The 24,478-nt window shown below is 38.8% G+C and overlaps 1 protein-coding gene across 2 annotated transcripts in view; it reads left to right on the top strand.

The window, feature by feature from the left end:
• BMPR2 (bone morphogenetic protein receptor type 2) overlaps positions 1–24,478 on the top strand; it is a 104,144-nt gene that overhangs the window by 71,683 nt on the left and 7,983 nt on the right. For both annotated transcript variants that reach the window (XM_014249468.2, XM_088058721.1), the window contains exons 4-12: positions 7,341–7,451; positions 7,973–8,064; positions 10,088–10,318; positions 13,000–13,114; positions 14,717–14,877; positions 15,962–16,109; positions 17,052–17,188; positions 20,776–20,948; positions 22,032–23,293. In XM_014249468.2, the coding sequence (XP_014104943.1) occupies positions 7,341–7,451; positions 7,973–8,064; positions 10,088–10,318; positions 13,000–13,114; positions 14,717–14,877; positions 15,962–16,109; positions 17,052–17,188; positions 20,776–20,948; positions 22,032–23,293 (2,430 nt within the window). The remainder of the gene's footprint in view (positions 1–7,340; positions 7,452–7,972; positions 8,065–10,087; positions 10,319–12,999; positions 13,115–14,716; positions 14,878–15,961; positions 16,110–17,051; positions 17,189–20,775; positions 20,949–22,031; positions 23,294–24,478) is intronic.

Genomic DNA, 24,478 nt, shown 5'->3' with positions numbered 1-24,478 from the left:
TTTATACATTGGTTCATGAAACAGAATTAGGGTAGTAGTTGTCTGAAAACATGGACCTGTAAAAGCTTAGGTCCGTAGCAGAAGTTGTTAAGAAATGCTATTTTTTCCTTTCATCATTCTCAAATATACATAGATTTAATAGAAAATTTGGAACAGCTCCTGCTGGAGTTCGCTGTAAATGTAGAACATAATTTAAAGGTATTCCAACCTTGTGGCTCTAACTTAACTAAAAATACAGGTTTAAGTGCTTTTAATTAAATTGGTGTAGATAGGATTCTTGATTTCATTGTATGACCTATGTTTCTGGTATCTAAAAGGCTACTAACTTTTTTTTTTTGTTAGAATTCTCTACATATTTTTTTTCCTTACATATTTTGTACCCTGCACTGAATGAATTTAGGATTTTATTTAATAAAATAGTTTGGGTTGTTCTGGCATAGTGTTTATCTCAGAGGTTTTCTTGTCATTTGCTCTAATGTGATGAAGACTGTATTCTCTCACTGAAGGACAGGGGATCAGGAATGAAGCAGTGGTCACTTGGTTGGAAAGAAACATCAATTACTGTCCTGAAAGGAGGAGAGGAAAAAAACCCTTATGAGGTGTTCTGGTTTGGTTGGAATGTGCTGCTAGAATGCAGAAAGGGATGCATATTTTACTAGTTGTGGAGGATTCTGAGGACATTTTTGATACAAGCTTTGTGTAGACAAAACAGATAAACAGATTATGATTGGGTTTGTGGGCCTTTGGAAAAGATTGCTAAATTGTATGCTTTTTCAAAGGACCGAGATCTTATCACTGTCATTAAAATTGTGCAGGGCTACCGTGAAAAGAAATGTGACTTTAAAAGCAAGTTGAATTAAATACATTTGAAAGGCCTCTTTCTGATCTGCAGAGCACATTTGCAGTTATCTGCAGCTGAAGGCCACATTGCTCCCACACTGCAGCCTTCCATCTCATGCTGCATTGGTGACACAACCAAAAGCTCTTTCTCTTCCTTTTGATCTCATCCTCGGTATCACTGAGATTCCTTAATGGAAGAGCAACTTCTGCACCAGATTGGCTATGAACATATTGAATCTATCACATCAAAGAAATAGTTGTAGGATGGCGTGAAGACTCTGCTTCTTTTTAAAGTTATCTGTATGGGCAGATCTTTTGAATCCCTGTGTAATTTTACTGACTTTGATCAGAATCCATACAGCTGTAGTTGTTTTGAAGAATCGGATGTTAACTGTTGTGTTGTGAAGGTTAAAGCATGGTGTGTCCCTTATTTGTTTAAGACTAATGTCACTACTTATGTGTCTTATAGCAAATTAAATAAATGATAATATTTTGGTATTTATCAGCTTTAAGATCACTTGGCTTTTGATACATAGCTACCAGAAAATCTGTGGGAACATAGGTAATTACTTTTAAAACTGATTTTGATTATATAGAATAATTATATGTTTGTCTAAAATGTTTTTATACAATGCTTCTCTAAACTTAAATACACACATATATTTTCTGGAATTATTTACTACTGTGTGGCAGATACACAGCTGTGAGTCATTTACATAAAGAGCAGGCAGATTTCAGAAAATGGAGTGAAAAGCTTTAATAGCAATATAGAGATCTGGTGGAAATTTCTGTGCAAATGCCCTTTATTATATGATCACCACCACATATATAGCATAATATATAAATATGTAGCATTGAAACAACATTCCAAAGCCCCAAGGTTTGATATTTAAATATTAGAAGGAAACAATGTCATTGCTTGCACAGATTCAAGGCCATATCCTTTTATGTGTTTGTGTTGGGATACAGCCTTCAATTACACAATCAAATTTTCCCCCTTGGGAGTCCTAGTTTTTCAGCTTGGTTAACACTTAGTGTCTTTTCTCACGGCTGTCTTAAGATGTCTCATCACAACAGTGACCTCCCTGGTGTCCCAGGGAGCTCTCTGGCCATGGTGGTGCAGCACCTTTGGTGTAGGGATAGAGAGAAGTTTTCTGGAGAGTTTTCAGCTTCCACGGGGAGGAGACCTTCCTTGACTTCATTTCCCATTCCATTTGCTTCATACCCGCTCATTTCAGTAATAGTATTGGGGAAACAAAGTGTTGAATGGTGAAGTAGGAAATAAGAGAATTCTGCCTGGGTTCCTCACAGTTCATCATCCAGACTGGAATATTTTACCTCCAAGAGCACAGACCTGGGTGCTTGAACTGATGCTGGGACGTTGCCGGTGCTGGGTTAGTTGGTGCTTTATCCAGAGCAGCCTCTCCTGTCTGCAGGTCCCACAGTATTTGCTGAAGGGGAAGGAAGAGAGAAGAATGGTGCGTCCCCTAACTAGCTCCCAGGAAGGAGTTCTGTATGTTTTCAGACTCATTTGCCGTTGGCTGTTGTTACCTGGCTTTGTCTGAGTTTTCTCTGATTTCTCACAACATTCTTTGGTCATAGGATAAATACTAATTTTGAAGTATGGAAACAGGAAGCCTATGAAAGAGGCTTTGATTTTTGAAAGTTAAATAAGAGAGAAATAAAAAGCTTTTTCAGCAGAGGCTCAGATTGAAATACTTTTGCATTAATTAATATTACAAGTTTATGTTTATAGTGGAAAAGTTACTTTGAAGAAAAAACATTGTCCTTCTTGATGCCATTAGCACTGGCAGTATTCTTTTCTGTGTCGTTCCTGGGGAAGGTTAGGAAGGCAGCAGTTTGACAACTTCCATGTGCAGCTTAATCCAAAAACCTGATTCATCAAAGATGTTGTATAAGTGCTTGGAAACTGTTGTGGCAGCAATGCCTGAGAAAAGGGAGAAAAATGCTTAATGTGGTAGAAGTGCCTGCAGGGAGTGTCCCAAGTGCAGGGCTGGGTTCAGCCAGATGACTCACTTCTAACTGAATACTAGAAGCATTCCTCTTCATGGTTTGCTCTGAAATACATTCCCAGTCATTTGTGTGTACCTTCTCCACACACAGGAGCTGTTGTACTCGGGTTTTTGGAACCTGAAAAGAAGCCCTTTATTGATGATGAGGTCAGGACGCTTCTGGGAATGGCGGCTTGTTGGTTACCAGCTGCTCCCCAACCAGAAGGAGGTTGTCCTGTTTTAATGAGTTGTGCTTTGTTTCTTTTTCTTACTTCAAAAAAAAAAAAAATGACACTGTTTGCTGTGATATTTCTTTGTCTTGGGATTGGTAGACTTGAGTAAACTGCTGACTACTATCAGGATTACTGGCAAAATGTTTCAAGACGGCGGTGTGTACATGCTAGGTGTCTTCCACATGGCATCTTTGCACTGCTGCTTGTAGAGTCAGTAGACCTGTGAGCAATGCTCTCCTACCCATTCAAGTGGGATAAGAAATTGGCTTTTAAGGTTGTTTGGGCCTTACAGCAGTTTCTGCTGGTATTAATTTTTTGTTGTGGCACATTTTGTTGCAGATCAGGGAGCCTAAGTTGAAGCTGGAAATAAAAGCCTCACTTCTACATAGCAGTGAAGCAAGCACCTTCACTAGCCTTCCTTTCAGTTACAGTAGCATAAATTACGCTCTGACAAGATCTTCTGTGTACAGCTGTAGATAGAATTTAGCTCAACAGCCAACTCCATAATCATTAGATTTTCTAGAGTCTGCAGCTAATTCTGCTCTTTATGGTATTGCTTTTTTTATGCAATACGTTGGTTTGGGAATAATACTGAGATACTGGCACTCCCAGTCTGAGATTTGAAAACACTGTTCTTAAATTAGTTGGTATTTGTCACTAAGTACCCAAATATTGGTAATGATTCCAAAAACTCAAATGAGATTGTTGTGTGGTTTTTAGGCATGTTTAAAGTCAGTTTGTACAATGACATGATGAAAAAATACTCAAGCTGTAGGGCACATGTCTGGTCCTCACAAATAAACTTGAAAAGCTGAGTCCACTGATATGAAGGAGGGATTGTTAACAGCTGAAGACCAACCAAGTCTCAGCTCAGTAAAATGTAATATCAGATCATAGCTTTCATAATGAATGTCCTAATCATGATGAATCATGGTTGTTTTGAACCAGACTGTAAGTTCATGGAAGAAAGCAAGAACAGAGGCTTGTACACATGTGCATTTTACATCCTTATTTTAAAAGTGCCTTGCTTAAAAGTAAGTGATTACTTTTATTGGCCTACACTGATGTGTCTTTTGGTGAGCTAGTTAAAACACATCTCCAGATAAAATCGAGAGAAATATGGCTCTTGCACGTATTTATATTAAAAACTTGAATTAATTACTTAGAAGTAGATAAAAGAGCAAATGTGAACATCTGCATAGGCCTTGAGAGGTTCTCTCTGTGTGGTTCTTAGCTAGGCATTTAAAAGTGAATATGGTGTAAAAAACTAAAGATTAAATCTATCCAGAGAAGGATTTACAAAATTAGGGAGTTAATAAGAGTTTTGTTAAGTTTTGGAAGGTTTTTAAACTGGGTTGATAAGTGTCATATCCTTTTGGTTTTGTTTAAGAAAGATTGATAATCTGACAACATTCAAAATTACTGTTTTATGAAGCAGATAGGGGGTTGACAGAAATAACACTTTTTGGGGGGAGGGAAGGATTGGAGCTGTCTGGGCCTTTTGTCATTGAGGGGGTTTTGTGCTTTCCTTTTAGAGTAGATTTACAAGCAAAAGATAGTAAAGCTGTCCTTGCTGGGAAATGACTGGCTGTCACACACAGCATTTTACTCATGCTGTTTTGAGCTGCATGTTATCACTCCATTGAGATGCTCACTTTACTAAGAAATTTGTATTTATTCTTAAATTTATAAATATTGCTCATCACCCTGACAGTAGTAACTTGCACTGTAGGACTGATTTGGCTGTTGGAATGTTGACAGTGTTGTTTTAAAATATTTATAAGAATTGAAAATTAGTTCAAGATAAGCCAGTCTAAAATTCTTATGAAACAACTCCACTTAAAAAGAAATTAAAACTTCTTTCCTTGTGAAGGTCAGGGCGGTCTGTGGAGTTACCTGCTGGCTGCAAAGCTACCCACTAAACAGAAGAAGCCCCCAGAGGGGATGGTCCATCAAGGATGGAGAGAGAAATGATCCTTTCTCTCTGCATGTTTTTCAGCTGCTGATGGGAAAGAAATGTTATCTTGAGATTTTCTGGTATCTCTTCAGCCTGCAGAATGTCACCATTCACAGGCTTCTGAGTGGAGTGTGCCAAGGGAGCCAGAGCTGTGGAGGAACGTGTTGCTCAGGATGGCCTTTGACAGCAAAATCCCATTCCAGGGCAGAGGGCCCTCCTGATGGAGGCATGTTGTTAAGCCTTTGATTATACAGAAAACTGAAGAAGAGCAGTCAGTCTCAGGCATCAGATATCATTTGGCAAACCGTGGTGGAAATGATTGCTGGTTATTTGGCGATGGGAAGGTGGCAAATGGCTGCACTCTAGTTGTGCAGTCAAGGAAAATACAGCTGGGATTACAACCAAAGGGGGTCAGTCTCTCAAAACCTGTTAGTCCTTGGTACATGCTAAGCACTGTCTTGAACTGATGCAAAACCCACCACATTTAATATGTATTTTAAAGGATAACCCAATAAAATGTAAATTCCATTCATAAAAATATGAAAGTCAAAACTACCATTCTTCTGCCAGCAATTACTCATCTGCTTACACTTGTGTCATGTTTCATATAGCTTTGTATGATGTAACAGTTTCCTTTATGATGTTGTGGGTTTCAATATATATGTATGTCTGTGTTTTGAATTCATAATTTAGATGACATCTATAATGTGTATCTTTTAATCTTCTCACTATGGAAGTCACAGCTCATATTCCACATTAGTGTTCTATGGCAGGAACTTATTTTCATTGTGAAAGTTATTTTACCAAAATCATTAGTGATGGTATTTCTTTTGACAGAACAAAATTAAATTTGATGGTATTGTGATCATCACAAGCTCTTTTTTATTTAAAGGGAGTATCAGATATGAGCTGCCTGTTGGTTTTGAAAGGTGATTTTTCACATACTTCTGTCACAGCTGAAATTGTCTCTGGCATTCTGTTGTACCAGCTTTTCATTATTTCCCCTTACCATTATGGTTATGTAAAAATGTCAGTTGTCACCTTTTAAATTTGCTTTTCCTTCTTATCTGTTTCTCTTGTGTTTGTCCATACTGGGAATTTGAAGTAGTGAATCATGTTGAATTTCTTTTAAATGAAATTCAAGAAAAGCAAATTTGTCAGTTTATTCAGCTAGAATAGACTGGGATAAATTGTATTTCAGTCTCACCTAAAAGTTTATCCAATGTTTAAGTCTTGTGTGCATTTTATATTTTGTGGTTTTAGCATAGTTAGGACTCATTACAGTCTTTAAAGGAGTACTTTTTGCAGTATATAAGACATGTTTAAACATAGTTCCCAAACTTGGTTTTGAAGCCAAAGTAAATGAGGTCTTGTAGCGCCACATTCCAGTGATTCTGACATCAGAGGAGTATCTGCACTAATAATTTTTTGTATTAAAGTGGCTGGATTTTTATATGCCTGCAAGAAGCAAGACTGGAGTATGACATGGAGAAGCATTTCAAGGTGCTAACAAATGTTTTCATGAAATCTTTTCTCCTTTCTGGCAAACTTAAAAACTCAACCAAGAAAACTTGATAAAACCTGATAACCAAGAAAAATAAGATACTCATTTTGACAAAAAGCCAAATGCTATTTACAACAGATTTAATAAAAGTAGTTTTATTTAATTTTGTTTAGTGTTTTATTCTTGTTTTGGGTTTTCTGCTTCAGTCTGTAGAGATACTTCTGTCTTTTTGTGTATTAAGAACTAAGAATTATACCAAAAATTACCTGAGCACCTGACACAAAACAAATCAAAAGTCCAAAGTATTTTGAAATATTTGCTTAAATGGACTTGTGTATGTTTTAGGTATTTGAGTGTGAAGCATTCAATTTTCATCATATTTGCAACCCGATTTGCAAGCTCATGAGATTCCTGGGAAAAACAACAAAAGAACCTTGTAAATGTGACAAACCTGATTCATACCAGGAAACTGGATTAAGGCACAGATAACAGAGGAAGGCTGCATCAACTTGGCCTTGTATGGCTGTGCTAAACTTTGCCAGATAGAAAGAAGAGTCATTTTCTGCAGTCAGTGCCTCTCACTACAAGGCAAGCGAAGGCTGGGAAAAGCTGTCAATGGTTTTGAGCTGATAGGCTCTTTTGCCATCCATAGATTTTGAGAGGAAAAGGAGTTCAGGGGGATGTTTGACAATCCAGAGTACAATTTTCTTATTGTTGTAATAACAATTACGTATTTTATAGTGTTGATTCTTTCAAATTTACAAGTTAAGAGTCCTCATTTTGTTTGCTTTCAGATTCTTCTCATTCTTTTCATCGAGATGAGACCATCGTTATTGCCCTGGCATCTGTGTCTGTACTGGCTGTTCTGATAGCTGCTCTGTTCTTTGGATACAGGATGCTTGCAGGTAGAGATTGATGATCTTTTTGGCTTTGCATTTTTCAACTGTTCATTTGGTTATTGCTCAAAGTTATACTTAAGTCTTCTGTTCTCCCCCGTCCCTGTTATACTCTTGTAAAAAATGTTGCTCCCCTTTGTCCTCTCTGACATTTTATGGTGATATCCCTCTCATAACAGTTTGGAGAGAGTGATGACTTCTCTAAGCTGGCATTTTGGGACCCGTTTTTCTTCCATAAATCCTCTGCTCAGCACAGCTTAAGTGAGGTGGTCAGCATGCCTTATAGTTACTGCCAGTGACTTTTGAATTATCAAAATAGTTGTGTAGTAGGTGTCCGTAGTTTGTAGCTTATCAGCACCTTCACTGCTCATTTTGCTGACTTTGAGAAGATTTTACAGGACTTCTTTTTACTTGTTGCATCCTTGCCTACAATATGTAATTCTTCCAGCTGCCAGGTAGGTTGCATTTTTTTCACTTGGAGCATGTCCAGAAAGGAAACTGGCTAATTTCCTCTTCACCCTCTTCCCCAGGAGACCGTAAACAAGGTTTGCACAGTATGAACATGATGGAGGCAGCAGCATCAGAGCCCTCATTGGATCTGGATAATCTAAAGCTGTTAGAGGTAAATATTCAACTCAGTTATTAACCTTTATTTTTACTCAATATAATAGTGTGGTCATATCCCAGGCATAGTTACAGAACTGAATGTATCCACGCTCATGTAATGCTTTTTTTTAAATCACAGTTTCAAGAAGAAATTGAAATAAAAAAGGGATTATTGCAGGTACGTTTTGTCAATTTTGTTAGTAATATTGTTGGTATTAGGTAGAAAGTGTTTTACCTTGAGAACAAAAAAAAGAAACACCGGGAGGTAGTGGGGGAAATTAGAGTGTGCTGTATTTCAGCATTGCATCAAAAGATCCATCTTTTTTACTTGACATTGCTTGCTTTTTAATGCAGTGTCCTACTATAGGAATTTGAAATTCTTTAGTAACACTCTTGGAAAATAGAATGTACTGCAGATAGGGCAGTATATTTCAGTAGTGGTGCATTTATGTGTAGTCATTCTTCAGTGTGGGGCCCTATCTAGCTCCATGGCAACTAGAGGCCAACCAGAACTTTCTGCTCAGCTTGGTGTTAGATGTATCATCACAAAACTGCAAAATGTCATGCTTCTAGTTGGTATGCTCGATGGAACATATGGAATTTTTAAAAGCTTTTAGCCAGGAAAAAAAATGAGTAGAATGACTGAGATGCAGACTGGTGCTATTCTTTTTCCTAGTACCAACCCCACCTAGAGATGCAGACTGCAGACATGGAGTGTGAGTTGCTCTAGGGGTGACAGCAGGCTGTTCAGCAAAGAACCTTGGGTGTCTTCTGCCACCCTAAAAGTACTTGATGCACAGTTTACAAGAGTCTAACAAGGGGTATTGTAGAGGTGCACGAAGCACCAGATGCAAGCACTTGTACTGATAATGCAGTCTTGGAGAAAACAGTGACTTTCTCCAAGTCTGAAAGTTGGTAGAGAGATCTGCTATGGTGCCTTCTGTCCTGCTTTTTGTATCTGAAGGAGCTGGCCCTCTACCCCCAGTCACAGGGTGTTGCAGGACAAATGTTTTAACCTGTGCTTGCCTTTTGACATCTCTGTGGGTAGATTACATTTCAGGTTTGTACCTTGAAATGACTTGCTGCTGCATTGCAACCCAGTGATATAAAAGAACTGAGAAACAGGAAGTCTTTCCATTAAATGATACTTTATTTTTTAAAACTTTCCTGTAAGATGATTTTATCATCTTTAGAATCGTTATTTTTGTTATGCCTTCTGTTTTCTCTTCCTCCTTCATTTGTAAGTATTTCAAAATGGCTAATGAAATCTTTACAGTTTCATGTATGAGGCTTCCTGAAAATTATTTTAATAGGGGCTTAAATTCTTATGTAGTTTGAATTTTTTGAGCTTTAGAAATTAGGGCTCTTCCTGGAGGTGTTTCTGCATTTTGGTTAAGAGTAGAGATCACATCTTTCTTCTGCAGTTACTATGGAGATGTGAAAGGCCATTCTTGAAGACAGTCTAACATAGTGGGGGCTAGATTAAAGACTCACAGGTAGTCAGGAATTAATTTCTTCCTTCTATTAAAATCTGTTTACCTCTCTTGGCATCTATTTTGCACTACAAATGTGTATTTTTGTTGCCACTGACCTGAAAGGTACAGCTTATAAACTGTCCTAAACCTTAATGTTTCACTTAATGTCTGTGATTTCTCAAGTGAAATTAAATTGATCACATAAAAACTATAAATCTTTAGTAGGCAAAAGTTAGTAAGAGAATTAGCAGCACAAAACATGTATTTTATTGATTCTGTATATATATAAAAGTACTGAATAGATTATTTATGCTATCTTTACTGGACATTCAGACTATAAATCAATTTAGTAAGACCTATGCTGGCTTATGCTGAGGTTTTCAGCTCCAGAATAGCCTCTATGAAAGCATTCTAATTCGGGTTTTCATTACTAAATACTATCTTCACTGTTCTTATGCTATAAGTCAGGGTGAAAGTTGAAATACAATTCTTGTAAGGGTGAAAACTTGGGTTTTGTCTTCATCTATTATTCTGTGAACTAATTATTTATGTTTGCATTTGCAGTTGATTGGCCGGGGACGATATGGAGCAGTGTATAAAGGTTCCCTAGATGAACGCCCAGTTGCTGTGAAAGTATTTTCTTTTGCTAATCGTCAGAACTTTGTCAATGAGAGGAACATTTACAGGATTCCACTGATGGAACATGATAACATCGCCCGCTTCATTGTGGGGGATGAGAGATTCACTGCAGACGGCCGGATGGAATATTTATTGGTGATGGAATATTACCCCAATGTAAGTGCTTCAAAGAAATCAATTGGGTTGGTTAAGAATCCTGAGAACAGCCAAGTGAAAAGGATGTACTTTAGGTTTTGGTGGTGCTTCTTGCACAGTAATGTAAAAATAATCCATATAAATGACAATTTTAATGGACCTTATTGTGCGTAACTGAAATACCCTTTTAGATTTCCTAGTTAGTGCTACCAGACATAGTTTTACAAATTCCTAGCTCTGGAGTACTTTTAGTCAGTTTTTAGAGGGTTTTTTAGTCAATTCTGTCCTTATTCAATGACAGAATCTGAAGAGTTGTTTTTACTTAAAAATATTACCTAATAAATTTAAAACTTCTTAATATTAAGACATTATTTCTGTCTTATGACCTCGCTCAATAGCTGTAAAAAGTGCAGATTTTTACAGTGAAATGTAATAGATACAAGATGTCAATCTAGTTTGTGGTACTATAAATCGTGGTGCTTTTTTTATCCTGTTAGCTTCTTTAAAGCCTTCTGTGGCATATACAGATGATGTAGGACATGTCTTAAGAAGGCAGCCTTACTTTCCAGAACCATATCTTCAACTCTCCTCAGCTAACTGAATGCTTGTATTTCTCAAATTCATGGATTGGTGTACTTAATGTTCTGTGTGTGTACACACATATACAGAAACAGAAACATTTAAAAAATATGCAGTATGAATGTGAATAGCTTTCCTCAAAAGTCATAAAATGTACATGGGGGTTATATATATGAAAAAGCAAAAAATGATGTCACAATTTATCTTGGGGAGATTTTTTTGCCGGTGTATGGAAAAGAACTTTAGTTACTCAGTTAAATATTTTCTTTTAACAAGCTTTTTGGTCTCAAGTAAGCAAACTCGTATTTCCTGCAGGCTGTGAAGGGGATGACTGAAGCCTGATATTTTATGGAGGCAGTAGGATAAAAGCTGCTTATTTGAATAGCAAAAAGGAGCATAAAAGTGCTAAGTAGCAGTAATGATGGCCTGTCTTAGGGGTTTTTAGGCTCTGTGTATATGCTTGTATTCAAAGTTAAATGCACCCATGTAAATACATACCTTAAACATAGGTATGTATTTACACATATGTACACTATATACAGACTTAAGGCAACAAAGCATAGATGTAAAAAGTGTCTTAACTGAAACTTTTACATGAGAACACACTCGATCATGTCAGCTTGTAAGACAGGCATCTAAGAAGAGATTGCAGAAACTAGAAGTGACCATGAAAAAGGTCAGTTGTGCCCATACCAGGTGGACAGTGGCAAGGCTTGTGATTCTGACAAAACTGGTGTATTTTCCTGTAATGAAATGAAAGTTAAGTAAAATCAAATGAGTATTCTACTCCTGGAAGGGCATAGCATAACTGTCTTCACAGGTGATCTGGTTTTGCTGTTTTCTTGAATGAAAGGATTTTCAGTTGAAATGCAATTTGACTGAAAATTGTGTCTTGTTGCTTAGGTAAGCAGGCTCTGTTAATGACTTGATTAAATGTACAGATGAAGCTTATGACATCATATTATCAGATTCCTTCCAATTGTGGTATTAAGAACAGCAAGATTAGTCTAAAATCAATCCACTGGTTGTTTGGAAGTCATTGGAAAAAGTGCACAGCAGGTGTAATTAATGCACAGTGTGATCTGTAATTCAGTGAGCAGATGTTCTGCTGTATGTGGAGTTAACAGCAGAAAAGGAAGCCTGCTGTGGCAGCCCTGCTAGAAGGGAATTGCAGTGTCACCCTGGAGCCATAAATCTGATTTCAGTAAGGACTAACCAATACAAGATGTGCAGGTGAACTGTTATCCCATGTAAAACATCATTCTCCCTCAAAATACTTTCCTTCGTGGAAATAAGAACACACAAACCAGGGCATTTTTACACAGAAAATTGTTCTTGGTGTTACTTCGGTGAAAGAAGACAGATAGGTTTGACCCAGGTTGTGTTTTTATCCAAACATGCCTTCAGACTGAAGGAAATAGGCAAGTAAAAGGAATGATATGTGTATTTATCAATCAACTTGCTGCTCTGATGAGACTCTGAGGTGTAGTAGGTCAGTATGGGGGTCACTTGTGATGACATAATAGCCACAGAATTATTGCCCCAGTAGTCAGACACTCTTGTCCCTTTAGAACAACATAAAAATTGTTCTAAATCACACATAGACTCTTTGATTGTTAAAATATCAGTTTTATCAAAAGTTATAGTCAGAACAAATATCCTCAATTTAGCATGTAACTCATGACTCTGAAAAGATAGTCTTAATTACAAATACATATACATATCTAAATCTTGACTAAAGCTTTCCCTGGTTATCGTTTTAACTTCACTAAAAGCATAAAATTACAGCCTTTAGCTAGCTTAAAAATTATCTGGTGGTGGGCAGGCTCTGCAGCAGAAAGATCATGAAGCTGGTTTAATACAGTGAATATTTCCCAGTCACATCATGACAACAGTCCTGTGGCCTCCAGTAGAATGGGCTGGAATCTCAACCCACTAAGCCAAGAAAAAAAAAAACCAAGCTGATGACATTTGGAGGCTAATAAGAGGGATTGTTCTTAAAAATCTGTAAACAACAAGAAAAAACATGAAATGCCTTTATTTCTCCAAAAGATTTTGAGTTATTCTACTGGACAATGATTTTAATCCATGTTTTTTGTCTTTTTTTGGGGGGCTCTTTTTAGGGTTCTTTGTGTAAATATTTGAGTCTCCACACAAGTGACTGGGTGAGCTCTTGTCGTTTGGCTCACTCTATAACTCGGGGCTTGGCATACCTGCACACGGAGCTGCCTCGAGGAGGTAAGGCCAGGAACGGATACAAAGATCTCCAGTATATTCTTATTTCTATCAGGTAGTAGATTCCAGCATTTCTTTTATCCTACTGTGATGAATGCAAATAGAGATTGCTCAGAACTTCTGATTAGTTCCCTCCTTCTGAACAGCCCTGTTCTGTGGGCTCTGTAACCCTTGTGTGAAAACAGAGTGCAAGGTGGGAGAGCCCCAGAGAGGGGCAGGAGGAGGCAGAGATGTGCAGTGCTGCTGTATCATGGCAACAGATTACTGAAGACCTGAAGCACTGGCTGCCTCTCCAGCAGAGGGCAAACAGATGAGGTGTTGTGTCTGTTTTTGCAGTTCAGAAACAAATCACCAAAGTAATTTTTAGTTTGTGTGTGAAATGTGTACTATAAAATTAAATCTTCTAACCCCACTGTAATTTTATTTATCACGTCTCTGGATTTTTGTCTGAGGGTTTGGGCTAGTTTTTGCTGTGTACAAACAATACTGCTGGACTTCTGGTACTTTATTAGAGTATTGGCTGTGACAGTATATTGATTTGGATCTTTCTGCATGCATGCTTCAGTCAATATTTCAGCAGCTAAAGTGTCGTAATTATAAAGTAGATATTCTGAGATCTGTGATCTCAGATTTGTGGTACAATATTCTGTATCAGGCTGCAGAATATGGCCGGGCACTGAAAGGTTAGGGTTTTGGCAGGAAATAAAAGGCTGGTTTCATTTTATCTACATTAAGGTGCTAATGTTTGGATTAAAATTTCAAACTGTGTATCTCAAATGTTAAGCATGAGCATTAGCAAAGAATGACAACTAAAGATACTATTAAAAGTGCTGAAAATACCCAAATCAGTATTCCTTTGTGCCACTGAAACTGCAGCTATCATCTTAACTTCATCATTTTGAGATGTGCAGACAGGTGTGCCCATTAGCAGCCAGAAAATGTGTAAGTGTTCCATCATAAAGGAGAGACAGTCACTGTCTGTGAATGCTAGGAAGGAATACATGGAATAGAATAAATTCCACAGTAAAACAAGCTCTGTACTGCTGGCTGCTTTACTAACAAAATAATAAAAACTAGGAACAAGCAAGATTATTCTTTGGAAAAGATCAGATCCCTTGCAAGATGAATATGTTCAGGCTCTGGAATAATATTGTCTGCATATCTTCTGAATAAGTGCCAGCAGTAATTCCAATTATAATGTAAATAATTGGTGCTGCATTTGACGCAGGAGTGTGGAAATGACAGAGAGCATTTGGAATGGTTATTAGGTTATAACGGCAGCAGATCTGTGTTTAAGTATACCGTGTCTTCACTGCCAAAATCATGCTGAAATATCCAGTGGGAGGAAGACTGTTGGTGAACATTAGAGCTGTATAAGGTGGTAGCCTAATATATCATATATATCCAGTGAAACTCTGGATGCCAGTCAGTTTTCTCTAGATAGCCTCCTCTGGAGCTCATTGTAAAAAAGCAAAAACGTTAGCTTCCTAAAAAATAAGTTGATTCTCTGTTTATAATAGCAGAGCAGACATAATGAGGTTCTCTCATTTTGCCAAACAGTAGAATTGCTCAAATAGTAACAAGCACTTCTGTGTGTCCAAATAGACCATTACAAACCTGCAATATCCCATCGTGACTTGAACAGCCGCAATGTACTGGTAAAGAATGATGGAACATGTGTAATCAGTGACTTTGGACTCTCCATGAAATTAACTGGGAACAGACTGGTACGACCAGGTGAGGAAGACAATGCAGCCATTAGTGAGGTAAGTACAAATGGTTGGATGAATGTTCAGGTGGTCCAGTTTCTGTAATGGGAAATGACTGCAGTATGGGTGAGAAGTGGCTGAAGCCTCCATAGAAAGAAACAGGTTTTGTTCTCAAAGTACTCATCACAAACCTGCCATTTTGAAAGGTGATAGATTGGCAGACTGAAGTTTCTGTGTGAGATGTGAGAAGACACAAGGTAGGTTTGGTTACCATCTTCTCTTGCATTATGTGGTACAGGTTCCTTCAGTCTTGTACTTGTAACTGAAGACCAAACATTCTTTGGTTTTGGTGTTAATTTTTCTGAAATGGTGACATACCACATTCTGCATCTTCTGCTTGACATCTAATCCACGCTACTGAAATACAGTGAGACTGTTTTAAACAAAGAATGCCTAATAGTTCAGTGTAGTTATTGTCTGTGCTTTTACAGAAAAACTTCATTTATCATTCAAAGAACATGCTACACAGTGTTAATCACCCTCCCTTAGAAAGCAAGTGCTAAATTGAAAATAGCTAGTGCAGGAGAGCTCAATCTAGATCTTCTCATACTGAACAGAGAAACTGCTGGTTAAAATGCAGGGATGGGGAATAATCCTTTGACGAAATTCTGTCCTACAAGTACTGATGACTAAGTGCTCTGATCTAAAACATGTCCTAGTGAAAATGAATAGGTATCTTCCAAGACTGTTAATAACCTTTGACTATAGAAGATGTATGGTGGCACCTTGCTTGTGACAGTCCAGGAATAGAGAACAAGTTTCCTATTCAGCAGGATCCTTTTCCATTATGATGCATACCTTGGTGTTTAACAGAATAATTTCAGGAAAAAGAAACACTTCTACTATATCATATTTCATATGAGAACATTAAGGGACGAAATAGTTTTGTTTTGGTACATACAAAAAAGTGACAGAGTAGGGAAAGGGTTTTGTTATGACTAGACGGGTAAGCTGAGTACATTGATTTGGAACAAGCTGTGCTTTCCTTGTAAAAAATACCAAGCAGAATAGGGCATTTAAGAACTCACTTGAATTTGGAAACCACTTCCTGATGTGAAGCTTTGATTTGATGTTTTCCCAGGTCGGTACGATCCGCTATATGGCCCCAGAAGTGCTTGAAGGAGCAGTGAACTTGAGGGACTGTGAATCTGCTTTGAAACAAGTAGATATGTATGCACTGGGCCTTATCTACTGGGAGATCTTCATGAGATGTACAGACCTCTTCCCAGGTAAGAAAAAGAACTGAGGAAAACCGTAATGTAGGAAGTGGCACCAGCAGCCAAAGCTACTTCAGAGCCTGAGCTCTTGGAAGTGGGGAAGGGAAGCAGTTTCCTCAATTGCTTCTGCCATTAAGTCGGTGCCATCTAGTGTTCGAGGTGGTGCTTGTCAGGACGGTGCATCTGAGGGCGAGGCGTGGTTCCTGCTGAAAGGCACCTGTTCAGTGCCACTTGAGTGTTATTATTGTTGTTGTTGTTATTATTGTCCAGAGTTTAAAAATGCTGGGAGTTGGGCTGGTGGCAAAGGCAGTGTTTTCAGTTCTGAGAACTGATAGAAGTGCCTGAAGTGTCTTTCAGACTTTTCATCATGAGAACATGCTGTGACTTAATAAAGCCTTTAGTTAGTTGTACTTTTATTTATGATAGGACGTTGAAAATTCCCTAAATTGAAAAATCCTCTCTACCCATAACATTAGCCAAAAGGAAGTAGACTTAAAATTTACACATGAGATTGTGCCACATCCACCATTTTCTTCTCAAGCTACAGCATGTAGAATGAATCTAAGATGCAGCATACTCTCTACAGTTCCCCAGCTGTACTTTATGTGCCGAGGCTTGTAATCTTGCTGGGCTTACTCCCGAACGAAATACATGAATATAATCAGGCAGTGGCATTTCACAGAAAGTAGGTGTCACCTTCAGGCTCCAAGACATTCCAAATGTGCCACCGAACCAGCAAAGTCTGAGGATGCTATCCTTTGAAAGGTTGCTGAACAGCACTTAATTCATTTGCAGTTAATTCCGCTTTTTTTGGAAGTTAGACTTTGGGGAAAGTGGGGAACATCTCGATAGACAGCAACTTTGATAATTTGATAATGCCTTTCATCAACTGAAAGCCTTTGCCTTTTAATCTATGATTGATTTTTTTTTTTCCTTTCTTTCTTTTGCTAACAGGGGAATCTGTGCCAGAGTACCAGATGGCTTTCCAGACTGAAGTCGGAAACCATCCCACTTTTGAAGATATGCAAGTCTTGGTGTCTAGAGAGAAGCAAAGACCAAAATTCCCAGAAGCATGGAAGGAGAACAGCCTGGTGAGAGAGAATATTTTCAAAGAAACAGTGATTTAACCAGCTTTAGGGTGTATTCATTTCTTAAAAGCAATTTTTTAGGTTTTGGGGTTTTTTTCTTCTTTGTTAGTATTTAAGGATTGGGAGCTGTGTCTCTGCCTGGAATTCTTAAATATTGAATTGAGTTTTTAAAAGTTATTGATGTGAAAACTAAATTTCTTTTAAGGACAAATACTACTGTTGTTGTTGTTGCATGCTGCAATGTGATATACAGAAGATAACCTGTTACATTAATTTTAGACACTATCTGTAGTATTATGCATGAAGTGCCCATGTGTTCTCTGTGTGCTGAATGAGAAACATGAAGCCATTTTTTGCCTTTTGACAACTTATAAACTAATAAAACTGAACTAAAATATCAACTGAAATAGCTGGCAAAAACATCAATATACTCTACCAAAACTAAAATTGGTAAACATTGTAATAAACTTTTTTGAACTTGTATAGTCCTCAGGACTTGCAGAGGCTAAAGCTCCTAACAATCATTTCATTATAACTACATAAAAATTTTTATATCACTTCATTTGACCTGCAGTTTTTATTTTCAAGACTATGAACATCATAATATTGTTTGTTGTTTTGAATGAGTGTTGCTATGGCTTAGTGCCTTGCTTCTGCAGGCCAGTAAGTTAGAGCAAGTCAGGTGAGAGTCTGTGCTTGCTTTCATCTGCAGCAAAGGTCAGGTAATGTGAATCCCCTTCGCTTAGAGGGGGCTGTTTGTCTTTTATTACAATCACAGTGCAATGCAAACAGTTACTGGGTTCCATCTGATACAGGGTAATACAGCTTAATTGCAGGGATGAAAATGGCATTTTCGACTGTCACTTAAAAAGATACTTCTTGTTATTCCCTTATTGAAATGACTCACATCTTCAGAGACTTTGGTGGTTGATAAGTTTGTAGCTACTGTGCAGACGAGGAGGAGCCCAGGGCTCACCTGTGCTGGTACTTGCAATTATGTAGGAGCCTGCTTTCAGAGAGGAGCATAGCCTGTAGTAAAACGTGTTGTAACCGAGCTGAGAGCTTCCAAGAGAGGTGATTTATTAAACACTTTTGGCCAGCCAGTTTCGGGGGCAAAGGGGGAAGAACTAAAAAGGAGAAATCAGCACCCAAAGTATAAGGGAAATCAAACAACAGCTGTTTTAACTATAGCCGTGTTGGCAAATGCATCATTGGAAGAACCAAGCTTGACAGCTGTTTCTGAAGACCGTTAAAACTGAAACAGTTCAAGGTTCGTTTTGTTTTGTTTTGTTGACGATCATTTTAAAAGTTAATTATGTTCTAGCAAGCTGATAGACTCCAGCATTATTAGATGATCTCCATATTTAAAGTGCCTAACATTCTTCGTGTTGCTGCTAATTTCTTTTTCTCAATAATAAAAATGGTGATGATAACTCCAGCTCTAAGAATTGATCTACACCATTGCTTTAAGAGAAAAGAATAATCACAGGTGTCAAACAACTTCTTCTATCCTATGCCAGTCTATGATAATATCTGAATGAGCACTCTAGGGCAGATAGTGTAGAAAATTAAGCTCCAGACAACCTCACTCTGGAGCCAGGTCCTATCCTCCTGCATCTAATGCATGGGATAAAAGACTTTTTCCCATTATTTAAAGCTCTGCTGACATGTTGGGTTGTAACACCTTCATGCAAAGTCACCGATGAAACAAATGAATTTGTCCTTTTCTTTTGTGAAATACAAATAAAAATGTTTTCTTTTTTAATCATAAAATTAAGGTACTCAGAAGATGTGGGATCCTGATTTGTGGTTGTCTGTGCAGTCTTGGTCTGCTTCTGGAACCATCTATGTTATGTGACAGACCTTGCAGCATTGTTTTTCACAGCATTGTTTTTCACAGTATAAAGAAATAGCCTGAGCAATTTGAAGGCTATAAACTGTGGTGACATGTTATGGTATTCTTGTCTCACTTGCCAAAGTGGGATCTATGCTTGACTTCAGAGGTCAGCACTGACGGATATTAACAGAATAATGGAGATTTCTGGTCCCTTCTATCTTTTTGATGAGTGCTAGTACTTGTAAATAGTTCATTTTAGCATAGTTGTCTTTGAACCTGAAATTAATAGAAAACACGTAATTGTGGTAAATGTGGTGCTAAGGAACTTGAGTTTTGATCACTCTCTATGCAGTCAGTACTGTGTTCCTTTAATGATCCTTAACACATCCAAAGGAGAGGATCTGCTGGGGGACAGACAGTACTAAATTAAACTCTGGTTGAATTTGCTGCTGGTGAAACCTTTAGGAGAGAGTCTTGCAAAGAGGCAAGGCAGGAGATTAGGGTGTCCACTGACTTAGTCTAAATTGTGATGAAATCAAGTCCTAAAAACTGAATGAAGGCATTTTGTTGTGGGAGAGAAAATGGATCCAGCACCCTACCTTGTCTTTATCCCTGAGGGTGCTTTTAGATGTCCCTCAGCTAAGGAGAGGGTATTGGCTTATCCCCTCTCTGATCTGCTGTGGGAGGGGAGATGGAATGTTTGCTTGTGTGGGAGGTCGTCCCCACCTGTACAGCCAGAGCTGCCTCACTGAGCAGCAGTGATTGCCAGATGCAAGCGATGCCAGGAGCCCACTCCGTGGGTGAGGAGCTCTTGGCTCATGCTCAGAGCTAGTCCTGGCTTCCACTGCCAGAAGGGCACAAGGCAGTTCTGGCACAGACAGTCAGCAGGACCCACTGAATGCATTAGTGCCCAGATGGGATTATACTCAGCCCTCAGTGCTGGAGAGGTTAAAGCTGGGCTGTAGATGTGAGTTGTGCTGGCAAACCAGCTCCTCTCCATGGGCATAGACTGGCAGCAGGGGCCCATAAATGTCTACCTGGCTTTTGTACTCCAGATGGAGTGGAAGAAGTGTTCAGTGCTTGTAATTTCAGTTGTTTCCTCTCCAGTTCCCTGAACATATGGCAGCATGTTTTGGAGGTCTTGAGCTCTAATCCTGACTGTACAGTTCGTCCCGCAGTGTGGTGCCAGGAACACGTGTGTGTTTCTGTTTCTACACCTGTAAAACAAGTGCAACAAAAATCTCCTCCCATGGAGCAGACAAATTCATTGATACTTGCGAGACATTTGGATGTCACTGTGGAACCAGAAGAAGACAAGGATGATGAAGTGAGCATGGCTGTTATTTGCATGCGGTGCAGGGGAGCGAGGTAGTGAACATTAGCAGAACTATGAGGATAACCATGGCAGCATTTCCAAAATATCAGCAATCCTACAAAGCTCTCATAAGGCAGGGAGAGTGAGCAGAGCACACATCCATCAGAGGGCTGGCTGAAGGCTATATGGACATTGGTGAATGTAGCTTTCCCTAAGTGTCTTCCCAGTTGGTGTGTGTGTGTGTGAGGTGTGATACTATTAGACTTGCATATTGCTATTATTAGGTTAAATTAGCTTTGGATGAAATTGTGTATCTTCTGTTTCTCTCTTTCACCAGCTTGTGACTGTTTTCAGGCATGCAGAATGTTGCCGTAAAACAGTAAACTAGAAGCACAATATAAAGGTAAAATAACTTAAAGGGGTTTTGTCTCCTGGCAGGCTGTGAGGTCACTTAAAGAAACAATTGAAGACTGTTGGGATCAAGATGCAGAAGCTCGACTGACAGCACAGTGTGCTGAGGAGAGAATGGCAGAACTCATGATGATTTGGGAGAGAAATAAATCAGTTAGTCCAACAGTCAACCCTATGTCAACTGCCATGCAAAATGAGAGGTAAGAAGAGAACACATTTGGGTTTAGTCAGCAGGAAATGCCCAACGCAGTGCTCAGCTCACTCCAGGACAGAAGCTACAGCTTGCTGCACCCATTAAGGGGTGTGTGTTACATGACCTACTCTGCATATGGGTATTGCATGACATAATCCCAACTGCTTGTGTTCTTAAGATCTCCTGCGTGTCCCCAGAGTTCAGGCACCTTTTACGTACACAACTGTATTTCTCACAGAGGAGCTTTTGAAACTGAGCTCAGGCAAACTGTCTCAGCAGGCTTGCCATGATATGAAGTGACAAAGTGAATTGTCTTTAAGTACACTTGTTAAATGATGCATAAAACTTCTGTTTAAAGTGTTCTGCTAAAAACTGAATTTGCAGTCGATATGAGTTCAGGAAATTGCCAAGTCTCAAACCTGTAATTTTTCAAAACTACAAAGAGTTTTGTAACAAACTGCAGGGCCATTGTTTAAGTCATTGTTACTCTGACCCCAGCAAGAGAAGTGATGCATGTTCTCTGCTCGTATGTGATCCAGAGGGAATGAGAATTTGCAGACTCAAAGTGCCTTTAATAGTATACTCTAGAAATCCAGTTTTGAGAAAAGAATAATGTTGCTGTATATGACAGTGTTTATTGTCATGAAAAAATATTATGTTTAAATAATAGAATATCTAAATTGTCAAAGTAGCAGTTTTCATGGTTCTTTAGGACCTTATGACATTTTCCCAGCATCACTTTCTTGATCTTGTCTTTTGGGTTTTTGTTGACCTTCTTCAGCATCACTTTTCTGCATCTAAAAAAGAACCTTATCAGTACTTTGCCAACTGGACAAGCAGCACATTGGACAAATAGTGGATTACTGTTCTCTTAGGAAATTAAATCCTTGATGAAATTTTGCCCTAGTAAAACAAATTTTCTTATCCTCAGCACTTTTCAGTGAAGTGGCTGGAATACATCAGTTTGTGCTGTATCTATCCTTAGTTTTAGCATGAAAAGAAAGATATTCAGCTCTCTTAAATGAGAGGCATTACAGTATGAGGTGATATTTACACATATGATCTTAATACCACTTATTTTTTCTTAAAGGAATCTGTCGCATCATAGACGCGTATCAAAGATAAGGCCATATCCCGATTATTCTTCCTCTTCCTACATTGAAGATTCAATCCACCACACCGACAGCATAGTGAAGAACATTTCTTCTGAACATTCAATGTCCACTACACCATTGACTTCAGGGGAAAAGAATAGAAATTCCATTAACTACGAGCGGCAACAAGCACAAGCTCGCATCCCCAGTCCTGAGACAAGCGTCACCAGTTTGTCCACCACTAATACAACTGGCCTCACTCCTAGCACTGGCATGACCACCATATCCGAAATGCCTTATTCGGATGAAACAAACTTACACACCACAAATGTCATGCAGCCAGGTGGGCCCACCCCTGTTTGTCTGCAGCTAACAGAGGAGGACTTGGAGACAAATAAATTGGATCCAAAAGAAGTGGATAAGAACCTGAAAGAAAGCTCTGATGAGAATCTGATGGAACATTCACTTAAGCAGTTTAGCGGGCCAGATCCACTCAGCAGCACTAGTTCCAGCCTGCTTTATCCACTGATAAAACTTGCAGTAGAGGTGACAGGACAGCAGGACTTCACACAAGCTACCAATGGTCAGGCGTGTTTGATTCCGGATGTCCCATCTGCTCAGGTCTATCCTCTGCCCAAGCAACAGAACCTTCCGAAGAGGCCTACCAGCCTCCCTCTAAACACCAAAAATTCAACAAAAGAGCCACGGTTAAAGTTTGGTGGTAAGCACAAATCAAATTTGAAGCAAGTGGAAACAGGCGTTGCCAAGATGAACACTATCAATGCTGCAGAACCTCATGTCGTGACAGTAACCATGAACGGAGTGGCTGGAAGGAGCCATGGTATGAACTCCCATGCTGGCACAAACCAGTATGTCAATGGCACGCTGCCCTCCGGCCAGACCGGCGGTTCGGTAGCACAGAGGGCCCAGGAAATGCTTCAGAACCAGTTCAGTGGGGAGGACAGTCGGCTGAATATCAATTCCAGTCCCGATGAGCACGAGCCCTTGCTGAGGCGGGAGCAGCAGGTTGGCCACGATGAAGGTGTTCTGGACCGCCTGGTGGACAGGAGGGAGCGACCACTGGATAACGGGCGAACAAACGCCAACAACAACAACAGCAATCCATGCGCAGACACAGCTGCAGCCAGTGTCCAGAATGTAGTGAGAAATCCTGGGCAGACCCAGACTAGAAGAGCACAGAGGCCTAATTCTCTGGACCTGTCAGCCACAAGTAGTTTGGATAGCAGTAGTATGCCGTGTAAGTGCCTGCAGGACTGATGTTTCCCTGACACCTTTCTACCTAATAACTGCATATATCTGCTTGAATAGAAATTATTTCCGTCTCTCCTGTCTCTCCTCAAAGCATAGTTATTAAATCTCATATAAATGTAATTTGTCTCAGCGTGATTTCAGCCTTTTTGATGAAGTCCTGTCTCCATAATTTCCCGTATATTAGATCACTATTGTCCCTCCACATACACAGAATAAATCTGTCTCTTTCTAACCCATCCATTCTGACTCTAGGTTAACTTCCATTATTCCTTGCAAATGCCTTTGGTAGCTGCAAAGCATATTGAAGAAGTGTCCCATTTTTTTTTCTGCAGGGGCACATTAGGTCTTCTTTTCCCTCATTCTTCTTTCCCTCATTCTCTAAAGAGTAGCTGTTTCTAAGATGCATTGATTAAAATTATTTATTATAATAACTACTTATATGCTTCATGATTTTAAAGCAACTAATTTTACTGTATTAGCCCAGCCTAAATGGAGGAGGCATTTTCTATTTTGCTGTCCTAGCTCCAATAATTAGAGCAGTTCTTCATCAGTTTGCCATGTGCATTTAACATTAAACCAAGTAATTAGAGAAGGAATTTATTTTAATAGTTTATTTCAGGATAACTTCCTCAAGGTTTTATGTCCAGAGGTCCAAGAGATTAAAATGGGGTTCACCCTTTTACGTTAAAAATGTAATCATGTAGTTATAGTTAAATTAGGTACATCCTCTAGATTTGAGCCTGTTTGAGCTATTGGAAAGACCTCCTGGTGTGCATTTTAAAGAAAATATATTTCCAGAAGTCACTGTAGTCTTGAAAGGTGCTTGCAAATCTCGTGACTGTGTTTAGGAAGATGCTGTGATAATAGTGGAGTAAAGTGGGATGCCAGGCATCTTTGGAAATAAAAGGTTTAAAACCAAGCGAGAACATATCTTTCAAGAAATGTAGTTGAATATTCAGCAATAGAATGCTTAAGCCTTCCTTTTAAGTAAGAATACTTAATTTTTGTCTTAACCTGTTGATGTGAGTTGAAATCTTACCGAAATAAAGAAAAAATATTATTGCAGTCACTTTCTTTAATTGAAGGTTAAGTTAAAAGAAGGGATTGTGTAAAATTTTTTAGCAATCAGATTTCTACTGTTGAAGTTTTATCATGGTTAAAGTTGGTTTTG

The sequence above is a fragment of the Pseudopodoces humilis genome, chromosome 8, assembly GCF_049639895.1.
Source record: "Pseudopodoces humilis isolate 2021_Gansu_Grassland_sample_001 chromosome 8, ASM4963989v1, whole genome shotgun sequence".
In the NCBI taxonomy this organism is placed as follows: Eukaryota; Metazoa; Chordata; class Aves; order Passeriformes; family Paridae; genus Pseudopodoces; species Pseudopodoces humilis.
This window is presented reverse-complemented; position numbering and strand designations above follow the sequence as displayed.